The following is an 11663-nucleotide window of genomic DNA, read 5'->3' on the forward strand; positions in this document are numbered from 1 at the left end:
GTAATTCGATCACAATTACAGTTGCTAAGGAAAATTGTATTGTATTTGGCTGAAGGGAAATTAGATTTTTATTTGTCAGTTATAAAAGAGGCCTGACTATCAACAAGGAGCAGAATGAGGTGACTAACAGATTCCCATAGAGGCACCAGCTGGATTTTGGGTGTAACTATCTTCCGTGGACGGAGTGGTGGATCTGAGGCTAGGGATCTGTGCCAGTAACTGGAAGGTTGCTGGTCCAAATCCCGTGAATGCCGGGAGTGATTCTACTCCATTGGGAGAACATGCAAAGACACACAGAGACTTGAACTTTCAACCATTATAATAATAATTTTATTTGATATATTTATTATATGGTCTATGCAAAGACATGTTTCACTCCAGTATTTTGCACCGCAACTTACGCGTGCTGCATGAACAGCATTTACAAGTTTAGATCAACATAAAAGCGTCCATTAAAGAGAGCAACCGTTTATAAACACAGAAAAATATTAACAAGTCCCATACTACTCACGTGACGAAGGTTGAAGCGTCCGCGTGGGTGGGCTGACGACATGGCACCGCCCACAGCGACTTCATCGTTCGATTAGACTCCATGACGTAATTTCCGGGAGGAAGGGCTGCCGCTGCTCCGCGGTGCTGAAGTGTCACTTTGTCTAAGCCGCATCCGGCATATCGCGAACGGAGCGCTCATCGTTAACGCCCTCCTCAGGTCCTCTCCGCAAGTCATCACATTGTATCACTATATTTATTTGTAGCTGTTTTAAGCATCTTGCTTAAGATATCCAACGTTTATAAATTAATCCGAGACAATGATCAAGAACGGTCACCACGCGACGAGCGAACCGGGGAAAGACGCGGAGCCGGAGAGAGGCGGCATCGGCCGCAGCCCGGAGAAGCGAAAGCGTACCGTCCGGGTGTGGTGTGATGGCTGGTGAGTAGTGTGACATACGCAGTGATCGCTCTGATTCGGATAGCCCATGGGGCTTGGAGGTAAGCCTGAGCTGAGAAAGGTGAGCTGAGATGGACACCTTCGTGCCCCCTGGGCAGATGTTAGGGGAGGTGTTACCGGTGAACTTTCTGGAAGTATTGCTTCATCCTCCATTCATCCCAACCTGTTTTCGGTTAACTGACAGCAGCGTGAACTAACTTAAAATAAACTTATCTATGTGGTTATATCACTTTCACTTTTACTTACTGTTCTTCATACACCGTCCCCTTGGCTATTATCATTAATGCATCAGATCCCAAGTTATCCATGTTTTACAGGAATGACAGTGTAACGAGAGAATGACAGTATAATGTGCCATACATCAAGGGTTAACTAGATAACAGGAGTAAGGAAATTACAGTGTAAACGTCGGTCCGCGGGGTTAGGACAAGAGCTGGCAGACATTACAATACATTCCCATCTAAAATGTAGTGAGCACTACAATGTAAATCATTTCTTGCTTATATAAATGACCCTTAGGTAACCTTGACATTGTTTAAATGGCAGATCCCACTGAAATGTGCACAGTTACTCCATCTCCTGTTTTAAGGGCTGCTTTCCTGCCCCTGTGCCCCAGGGGGCCAGCGTCTCGTCCTGTTCTGGTTTAAATGGGACACAGATGGCGCCCTGTAAATGTCAGTGTGTCTCTGATTAACCAGTCAAACGTGCGGGTGGGAATTTGGTTCAGATACGTATTATGCAGGACGGGGCCAGTCGTTGGCCGGGGGTGGATTAATTTATGTGGGGGCCCTAGGCTTACATCAGCATGGACACTCAGGTGTTGCTGATTTAACCAGCCGTTCTATTTTCCCGAGGCTGGGCGGGGCCTGGACGTTTATAGCTCATGCATTAATCTGCCCCTGTTGCTGGCATTTGGTTAGACATTAGATAGAGTGTAATGTCCTGTAACACTGAACCCAGATCAGCAGTAGGAATAAAGCACTATGTGTCTGGCATGGAACAAAAACCACTCTAGTGTCTTTGCACTGTTCCGCTATCTGAACACAGGCTGTTGTGTTTTGTACGACTTGTCTTCGTACCTACTGCTGTTTTTCTGTCTGCGGGTTGTTACATTAAATTTTGCTGTAGACACAATGACAATAAAGTTTTATCTTATCGATGCCTTTGCATGCCGACAAGCCTGGAAATCAAGAGTCATACTGAGTTAAATGAAGAAGAAACGGTTTGGGTGTGGCGTGTCGTCGCTGCCTGCCCTCCAGCTGCAGACGCTGATCCTGTGCGGCTGCTGGGGACGGCGAGGTGGGCTCTGCAGTGAGCCGAGACCCACAGTGATGCCTGCGTCTGGGTACAGGGAGAGGCGCCGACGACGGTCATTCTGGGACAGGCTGCTCCCGTTTGGCCTGGAGGTTTTGATTATGGGTGGACAGATTACACTGGATTACAGGATTTGACTGCTATGGCAACGGCTCTTTTACCCACAGAACTGTCAGGAAATTCGTGCTCCTCTGCCTCTGATCTTTACTCACCGGCCCACTGTTTACTTTTATACCCCTAAGCCTTAAGCTTTAACCCAGAGGAAGCAGAACAATGATAATGAATCCATAGCAAAAGAAGAAACAGAAAGTCAGCCCCTAGTTTTATTAGTTTCGGTTGTGATGGTGTGCTGTTGTGATGTGGGGGGGGGGGGGGGGGTTTCCTGCATACCTCCTCCATCATGGCAGGTCTGCCCCTAGGGGAGTGCAGACCAGAGGCTTATCTGTTCAGAGAACCTGACGGGCTGAGCTTCTGGGCCTCTGGAGCCTGGCTGGATCGGGCGCATCGCGAACCGCTGGCGCGGTATACTGCCTACAGCCTTTCAGCGACGGTGATGTCACGGTCACTCTCAGCCTGGTATTTCAGGAATCCTATTTTCCTTTATGAACTGTTTTTTTTATATACAACATTTTCAGACAAGTTTCTTCGAAGTTCTTCACAGTAGTGAACTGACGCTTAAGTTGTCAGTTTTGGGAGAACTGAACACAGATTCTGGATCCCTTTGAAGGAGACGGTAGTAGGACATCTGTAACAGTATAATCTGCACTGCTCTCTGATAGGGTGTCTCTGCCAGTCATGTGACCCATGTGTTAATGATATCATTGTGTTCCAAACGGGTCAGAGTTTTGTAAATGGCTAACCATTCTAAAACGTGGGTGTCTATCGGGCTGGAGGCTGTGTCCTTGGTGGTCTGTGGTCACAATGAGGGCAGGATGATGGATCTTGGCCCGGCTCGTATCCGGGTACACAGACGCCATGCTTGTGCCGTCGCCCTGGATCTGGGGGGCACACCTGAGCCGCTAGGCCAACTCGCCGTCGGAGGGGTGGGTGTTTGGGAGCTGCACCAGCTAATGGCCCCACTGTTTAAGACACAAGACTCAAGAGTTTGTTTTTGTCAACACCTCCACATACAAGCGCACACCCAGAGGGGTCAGTCCTGTGAAAGGGTTTCCTGTCGTTACCTCCCGGGGACATCATTTTAAAAACATGCCTTAACCCGTATTTTTTTTGTTGCTGCTGATGTAGCCCCATGTTCAGGAAGTCGATGTGCTGCTCTCTGTCTGCCTGCCTCGCTGTCTGCCTGCCTCGCTGTCTGCCTGCCTCGCTGTCTGCCTGCCTCGCTGTCTGCCTGCCTCGCTGTCTGCCGGCCTCGCTGTCTGCCTGCCTCGCTGTCTGCCTCTATGTCTCCCTCTTGGTCTCCCTCTATGACACCAGGCCAGATTCTCTCTCTCTCTTTCTCTCCTCTTTCTCTCTTTCTCTCTCCCCTCCCCCCTCCCTCCCTCGCTAGCTAAACTTAGTTGTGCTAAGCAGTGGGGCTGTTGCTAATCTGTGAGGTTCCTGTGCTAAACACGTTGGCTTGTCGTCCTTATAGCGAACGGTGTCATATTAATAATAGATGTGTAAAGGCAGCATGTTTAGCTCAGCTTTTCTTGGGGCCCTGTTTGCCACACGTTGCTTTTATGGGGGCCCTGTTTGCCACACGTTGCTTTTATGGGGGCCCTGTTTGCCACACGTTGCTTTTCTGGGGGCCCTGTTTGCAACACTCTGCCTCTGTGCCCCCTCATTCTTTTCTGTCTCATCCACCACTGTGGTGCTGCTCATGTTTTCCAGTTACGACATGGTGCACTATGGACACTCCAACCAGATGCGGCAGGCCAAGGCCATGGGCGACTACCTTGTTGTTGGAGTTCACACTGATGGTGAGAATCCAGGGCGGGTCAGTCCCTGCTATGACTTGTTCTGTATGGAGGGCTGAAAAATGACTACCATAACCCTGTCTCACTGCACCCTGGGGTAGGCTAGCCCTGTGTCACTGCACCCTGGGATAGGCTAGCCCTGTGTCACTGCACTCTGGCTTTGGCTAGCCCTGTGTCACTGCGCTCTGGGATAGGCTAGCCCTGTCTCACTGCACCCTGGGGTAGGCTAGCCCTGTGTCACTGCACCCTGGGATAGGCTAGCCCTGTGTCACTGCACTCTGGCTTTGGCTAGCCCAGTGTCACTGCGCTCTGGGATAGGCTAGCCCTGTGTCACTGCACTCTGGGCTTAGCTAGCCCTGTCTCACTGAATCCTGGGATAGGCTAGCCCTGTCTCACTGCATCCTGGGATAGGCTAGCCCTGTCTCACTGCATCCTGGGATAGGGTAGCCCTGTCTCACTGCACCCTGGGATAGGGTAGCATTGTCTCACTGCGATCTGGGCTAGGTTACCCCTGTGTCACTGCACCCTGGGATAGGCTAGCCCTGTGTCACTGCGCTTTGGGATAGGCTAGCCCTGTGTCACTGCACCCTGGGATAGGCTAGCCCTGTCTCATTGTGCTCTGGGCTTGGCTAGCCATGTCTCACTGCACCCTAGGCTAGGCTAGTCCTGTGTCACTGCACCGTGGGATAGACTAGTCCTGTGTCACTGCACCCTGGGATAGGCTAGCCCTGTCTCATTGTGCTCTGGGCTTGGCTAGCCATGTCTCACTGCACCCTAGGCTAGGCTAGCCCTGTGTCACTGCACCCTGGGATAGGTTAATGTTAAAAAGATAAGCATGCATTTTGACCTACAAAAAAGGGTACGCACCCACACACAGACACACGCCTTCCCTTCCATCTCACCTCCCTCCTCACCCACCCCCCACAGAAGAGATCTCGAAGCACAAGGGCCCCCCCGTGTTCACGCAGGAGGAGCGCTACAGGTTGGTGCGCGCCATCAAGTGGGTGGACGAGATCGTGGAGGGCGCGCCGTACGTCACCACGCTGGAGACACTCGACAAGTACAACTGCGACTTCTGTGTCCATGGAGGTGAGGGAGGGGCTGTGGCCAGTGGTCACATGACCTGGGGGTGGGCCGGTAAATCTGTGCTCAGTAAGCAAGTAGCGCTTAAAAGGGTCAGTCTGTGGCTCAGGGGTTTGGGACACAATATCTGTGATAGGAAAGTCACCATTTTTAATCCTGGGGTCGGCAGAGTGACGTCACTGCTGGGCCCCTGAGTTAGACCCTTAAGCCCCCAATGGCTTCAGACCCCACTTTCTCAAAAAGGTGCACTACCATTCAAAAGTTTGGGGTCACTTAGAAATTCCTTTGCTTTTGAAAAAAAGTTTTTCTCCATTAAAATAACATCAGATTTATCAGAAATACTATGTAGACATTGGTAATGTTGTAAAAGACTATCATAGCTGGAATTGGCTGTTTGTAATGCAATCTACATAGGTGTACAGAGGCTCATTATCAGCAACAATTAGTCCTGTCTTCCAGTGGAATGCTGTGTTTGCTAATGCAAGTTTATAATTTTAAAAGGACAATTGATCATTAGAAACCCTTTTGCAATTATGAAGAAAGATGAAAAGTGTTGTGCTGATTAAAGAAGCAATAAGACTGGCCTCCTTTGGACTAGTTGAGTATCTGGAGCATCAGCAATTGTGGGTTTGATAACGAGCTCAAAATGGTCAGAAACAAAGAACTTTTTTCCGACACTCGTCAGTCTTCTTGTTCTGAGAAATGAAGGCTATTCCATGCGAGAAATTGGCAGGAAACTGAAGATCTCATACAATGCTGTGTATCACTCCCTTCACAGAGCAGCGCAAACGGGCTCTAACCACAATAGAAACTGAGTAACTGAGGATAAATATATCAGAGTGTGTAGTTTGACAGACCGGCGCCTCATAGCTCATAGGTCTTCAGCTGGCAGCTTCACCCGCAAAAGACCAGTCTCAACGTCAACAGTGTAGAGGCGGCTCCGGCATGCTGGCCATCTAGGCAGAATTGCAAAGAAAAATCTCAGAATGACCAATAAAAAGAAAAGACTGAGATGGCAAATGAACACAGACACTGGACAGAGGAAGACTGGGGAAAACAGTGCTATGGGTAGACGAACCTTTGAGGTGTTCGGGGCACAAAGAAGAACGTTTGTGAGACGCAGATCAAATGAAAAGACGCAGGATGGTGGAGGCAATGTGATGGTCTGCGGCTGCTTTGGTGACGGTAAAGTGGGAGGTTTGTACAGGTTAGAGGGATCTTGAAGAAGGAAGGCTGTCACTCCATTCTGCAACGCCATGCCACACCCTGTGGATGGAGATTAATCGGAGCCAGTTTCATCCTACAACAGGACACTGACCCAAACACAGCTCAAAACTATGCAAGGACTATTTAGGGAGGAAGCAGTCAGCTGATATTCTGTGTATAATGGAGTGACCAGCACAGTCATCTGATCTCAGCTCTATTGAGCTGTTATGGGAGCAGCTTGACCGAATGGTACATAAGAAGTGTCCATCAAGCCAATCTAACTTGTGGAAGATGCTTCCGGAAGCATGGGGTGAAATCGCATCAGATTACCTCAACAATCTGACATCTACAAGGTCTACAAGGCAGTAATTGCTGCAAATGGAGGACTCTGACAAAAGTAGAGCTTAATAATGGTGTTCTTTATTTTAATTTCAAAAGTGATTATTTCTAATTTTATCAGTGACTATTTCCTATTTATTTAGCTATATTTCCTGTTGAGTCTCATTTTGTGTATGTTTTCATGGAAAACAAGGAAATTTCTAAATAGATAAATATCATTCTTTACATTACATTTTATGTCATGGTGCTGTATTATGGAATGTTATGTCATTATGGGAGTACACATGGTCTGACTGGTCTTACCTGTGGATGGTTGCTTGCAGATGACATCACACTTACGGTGGACGGAAAGGACACATACGAGGAAGTGAAAAAGTCAGGCAGATATAGGTATGAGGGCGGGGCTGGCCATTAAGAATGGATCTTCGCTGAAAGAACACTCACTCGATTTTCGAAGTTAAATACTGCATTTTAAAGTTTGAGCCATGCGCTTGCTCAAGTGGGAAACACCGAAGTTCGTTTTGATTTGCTAACGGGCCACCTGCGTGTCGTTTGTGGCCTGTTAATGAGTACTGTTAACGAGTACTGTTAACGAGTACTGTTAATGAGTACTGTTAATGAGTACTGTTAATGAGTATTATTAATGAGTACTGTTAATGAGTACTGTTAATGAGTACTTGTAGAGCATTGCGTGGCAGGTTGTGTCACCAGGCTAAGGGGCAGGGCCTCCTGCATCTTTCAGGGAGTGCCGGCGAACGCAGGGCGTGTCCACCACAGACCTGGTGGGACGGATGCTGCTGTTGACCAAAGCCCACCACAGCAACATTGTGAGTGACATACATTTCTCTGTGTTTGATTATTTCTGCCTGCTCTGTCTGCTCTTCACATTGCTGCTCGTCTGTAATGCTAAGTCTGGTTTAAAAATGTTTAAACTATATTTGTGTGAGTTTTCTGATTCTGAACTTTTTTTTTCTTTTCTTTTTAAAGGACAATTCAGATTACCAGCAGCACACAGACAACTTTGGAAAGGTGAGCTAAACTAGAGTATTTTCCGGAACACAGGCAAAATGAGCCCCATTTTGAGCCCCCCCCCCCCCCCCCCCAGTCCTCCTATGTCCCAGCTGTGGGGGGAGGGCCGGTTTGTTTGGCTCTGGGGTCTATGGTGACCTGCTATGAGCCTCTCTGGCTGAGCTTGCGAATATTATTTCCTTGATTAAACGGTGTTGACAGTGACGAGAAGCTTCGCTGCCCACATTGGCTTTGGTAACGTGTTGAATTACCACCTGGGGGTGGGGCAGAGGCTGGCAGGGGGGCAGGCTGCTCCTGCCAGAGCCCAAGCACAAAGGAGTCTCTGTGGAGCGCAGTCCTGTAGGGCGGCGCTGTAGGGCAGCCGTGGAGGGCGTGTTAAAACTGCCTTTGTGTCCGAGTGTGAAACGGAACAACAATCACAGGTGGAGTTACTGATGACAGGATTCCGCTGCAGAACATTCCAGATGGAGTTTGGGGGGGGGGAACAAACTGGGCGACAGGGTAAAAACAGCAGGGCAGACGGTGGGTGTTTGAGAAGGCTATGTACACAGGCTGGCCCTGTCTTAAACATTTAAGGTGCACACAGATATAGTTGTAATTGGCATAAAATGGGTTTTCGGATTAGAAAGACTATCGTAGTCTCTTGGGATCCGGGGGAGAAAAAAGATCATTTAAAAACAGGAAATCATATTGATTGACAGGAAGAGGAGGTTGGCAAGGTCACATGACGTCATCTTAAAGCTCTAACTGTCCTCTTTAAGAAACAACCGGAATATACAGAGTGGCATATGCAGTATGAGAGATATGAGCAAAAACACAATGTCCTCTACATGGGACAGAGATGAATTGCTGGACCTCAGGAGGATAAAGAAATTAGAATGGAAGCCTCTCTTAATAAGGGTGGTTTAGCGTTCCAGGATCTGTTGCTAAATGGGAGATTTAAATGACTTGCTGGGAATTGATACTTGGTGATTTGAAAAAAGTAATTGCATTGACTGACCACATGGTGGCGTAAGAAGAGCTGCTAAATTTCCCTGTCACCTGGCACAAAGCAGGAGAGAAAGTCGAGCAAACAGCTGTAGGATTAGCGCACGGCATTAAGGCAGCCTGCAGCAGAACACTGTGCATCAGCTCTCAGCATCTCAAACCGGTCAGGTGCTGCAGTGAAAGGAAGGTTTCGTTTGGGTTTTGTGAACCAGCCCGAGGAGGCCTGAGTGAGTTTGTTACTGTGAAGGTGATGTATGAGTGGGGGGGGGGGTGAATGTGCAGGGGGAAGCTGGTGTGATGAGCTCCTCGCCGTCACTGTGCAGGTGATCGTCAGGGACCACATACTGAGCCACAGGGGATGGCGGGAATTCAGACATGTAACATTTCCGACATTTCGGTGAGGTGTAGCCGTGTCTGATCTGTGGCGTCATTGCAGGGGCCCAAAGGCCACAGTCCTTGGACGGGGGTGTCCCAGTTCCTCCAGACGTCCCAGAAGATCATCCAGTTCGCCTCGGGGAAGGAGCCACAGCCAGACGACACCATCATCTACGTGGCTGGGGCCTTTGACCTCTTCCGTACCCTTTGGCAGGCGCTGGGGGGGCTGAATGAGCTGCCTTTGTGGGTTTGGGAGGGAGGATTGCTGTGGTACCTTTAGCTGGTGACTGATGACACAGTAGTTCTATGATGAACTATGACGTATATAGGTAAGGGAGCTAAGAGCCTCTATGACTGTTGCACTAGCCCCCTCTGCTGGCCACTCGGCTGCAGCAGTGATCTCTCTGATCCGTGGTGTGACAAAGGAGCCTGACAGGACGTGGCTGGCTTTGCTCACAGCGCCCCCCTCTGGTTGGGGGGTTAGCAGGCTCATATCTCGGTCCTGGGTAAAGCAACCTTAACTGGATCTCCTCAGACATCGGCCATGTGGATTTCCTGGAGATGGTCTACAAGCAGGCAGAGAAGCCCTACGTCATTGTAGGACTGCACTTCGATCAGGTGAGTTAACCCCCCCACCCACCGTTTACAGCTGGCCGGCTGAACAGCACCTCTCTTTGACTCTGGGTTACTGTGGCAACTTCTGGGAATCGACTGATCAGGAATTAACTTTGGCGGAAGGCTGGAGGCTCCGCAGCAATGCTGCTGACGCCCCCCCCCCTCCCCCCCCCCCCCCCGCACTGAGTGCCTCCGTGCCCAAAGAGACACACATGGCACTGCATATGGTTGCTGTCAGTGACAAAGCCGTCACGACATATCTGGCACATTCTTGTGGATTCATACTTAGCTGACATACACTGTCTGATTTGGCAGTAATTGCATCACAAATGTTCTGTAACGACATGAAATTTGGTGCCAGGGGCTGCAGTAATTAAGGACAGAGGCTGATAATCTCAAAGTCTTCGGGTTTTTTTTGTCCCACGGACATGAATTTCTGTAGCGCTTTACAGAATCGGCCACCACCACTGTGCAGCCCCTGCCTGGATGATGTGACGGCAGCCATCCTGCACCAGTAAGCTCACCACACAGTAGATAAGGTGGTGAAGGGGCAGGAGGGGGTTCACCTGTTGGATACAGGGGATGATTAGCAGGCCAGTTTATGTCATGGTGCTGTACCTTGGGTTTTACATGTCATCCGAAGGACGGCACTATATTCACACCACAGTTAGTGTCCCAGTCACTGCTCTGGGGCACTGGGATCCACACAGACCACAGGGGGGGTCACAGCTGCACACTGCCTGTGCAGCTGTGCAGAAAGTCTGAGCTCTGTCCTCCTCCATGTTGCAGGAAGTGAACCGTTACAAAGGGAAGAATTACCCCATCATGAACATCCACGAGAGGACGCTGAGCGTGCTGGCCTGCAGGGTGAGCTGACCGCGTTGCATCTCTCACTCTCTCACTCACACACACACACACACACACACACACACATACGCTAACAAATGCTGACTTCCCATTTCCCAGAATGCACCTCTCCTGACTTCGTCCTTGCCTGGCTGCAGTGAGCTATGCAGTGTAATTTTAGCTGAACATCCCTCCCGCCCATAAAATTTTCATGACATTCCCCAATAAAATCCCACTGCATGGATCATGAGTCACACACCTGTGCGTTAACCCCACAGCCCCCCCGCCCCCTGCTTTGATGTGCATCTTAAATATCAAGTGAAACAAAGAGTAACTCTGACACTCTGTCCCAGTGGTGTTACCCAGCCGTGAGTCAGACCACATCTCTCTCTGCTCTCTCCCTGTCCTCCTCCGGCAGTTCGTGTCTGAGGTGGTCATTGGGGCTCCCTACGCCGTCGGGGCGGACCTGCTGGACCACTTCAAGGTATGGGGGGGGGGGGCGCTCTGTAATAGCACCGCTGTGTGTGACTGTCTGTGTGTGTGTGTGTCTGTGTGTGTGTGTGTCTGTGTGTGTGTGTGTCTGTGTGTGTCTCTGTCTGTGTGTGTCTCTGTCTGTGTGTGTCTGTGTCTGTGTGTGTGTCTGTCTGTGTGTCTCTGTCTGTGTGTCTCTGTCTGTGTGTGTGTGTCTGTCTGTCTGTGTGTGTGTGTGTGTCTGTCTGTCTGTCTGTGTGTGTGTCTGTCTGTCTGTCTGTCTGTGTGTGTGTGTGTGTGTCTGTCTGTCTGTCTGTCTGTCTGTCTGTGTGTCTGTGTGTGTGTCTGTCTGTCTGTCTGTGTGTGTCTGTCTGTCTGTCTGTCTGTCTGTCTGTCTGTCTGTGTGTCTGTCTGTCTGTCTGTGTGGATTAGGTTATTATAAACCTGTTATTTTGACATTGTAGGGATCATTTTTCTGGGAATGCAATAAAAAAAAAGAAAACTGAAAATGTGAAAGTCTTGTATTTTGTTTG

The 11663-nt window shown here is 49.4% G+C and overlaps 1 protein-coding gene across 1 annotated transcript in view; it reads left to right on the forward strand.

Moving 5' to 3' along the window:
- The first annotated feature begins 612 nt into the window (after positions 1-612).
- Positions 613-11663, forward strand: part of LOC111846616 (ethanolamine-phosphate cytidylyltransferase-like) — a 14003-nt gene continuing 2952 nt past the window's right edge. Inside the window, exons 1-10 of the mRNA XM_072711939.1 lie at positions 613-931; positions 4094-4182; positions 5107-5268; positions 7131-7197; positions 7550-7634; positions 7795-7836; positions 9260-9398; positions 9734-9816; positions 10603-10680; positions 11078-11143. Of these exons, the coding sequence (XP_072568040.1) occupies positions 810-931; positions 4094-4182; positions 5107-5268; positions 7131-7197; positions 7550-7634; positions 7795-7836; positions 9260-9398; positions 9734-9816; positions 10603-10680; positions 11078-11143 (933 nt within the window). The 5' untranslated portion in view covers positions 613-809. The remainder of the gene's footprint in view (positions 932-4093; positions 4183-5106; positions 5269-7130; positions 7198-7549; positions 7635-7794; positions 7837-9259; positions 9399-9733; positions 9817-10602; positions 10681-11077; positions 11144-11663) is intronic.

This window comes from Paramormyrops kingsleyae, chromosome 5, assembly GCF_048594095.1.
Source record: "Paramormyrops kingsleyae isolate MSU_618 chromosome 5, PKINGS_0.4, whole genome shotgun sequence".
In the NCBI taxonomy this organism is placed as follows: domain Eukaryota; kingdom Metazoa; phylum Chordata; class Actinopteri; order Osteoglossiformes; family Mormyridae; genus Paramormyrops; species Paramormyrops kingsleyae.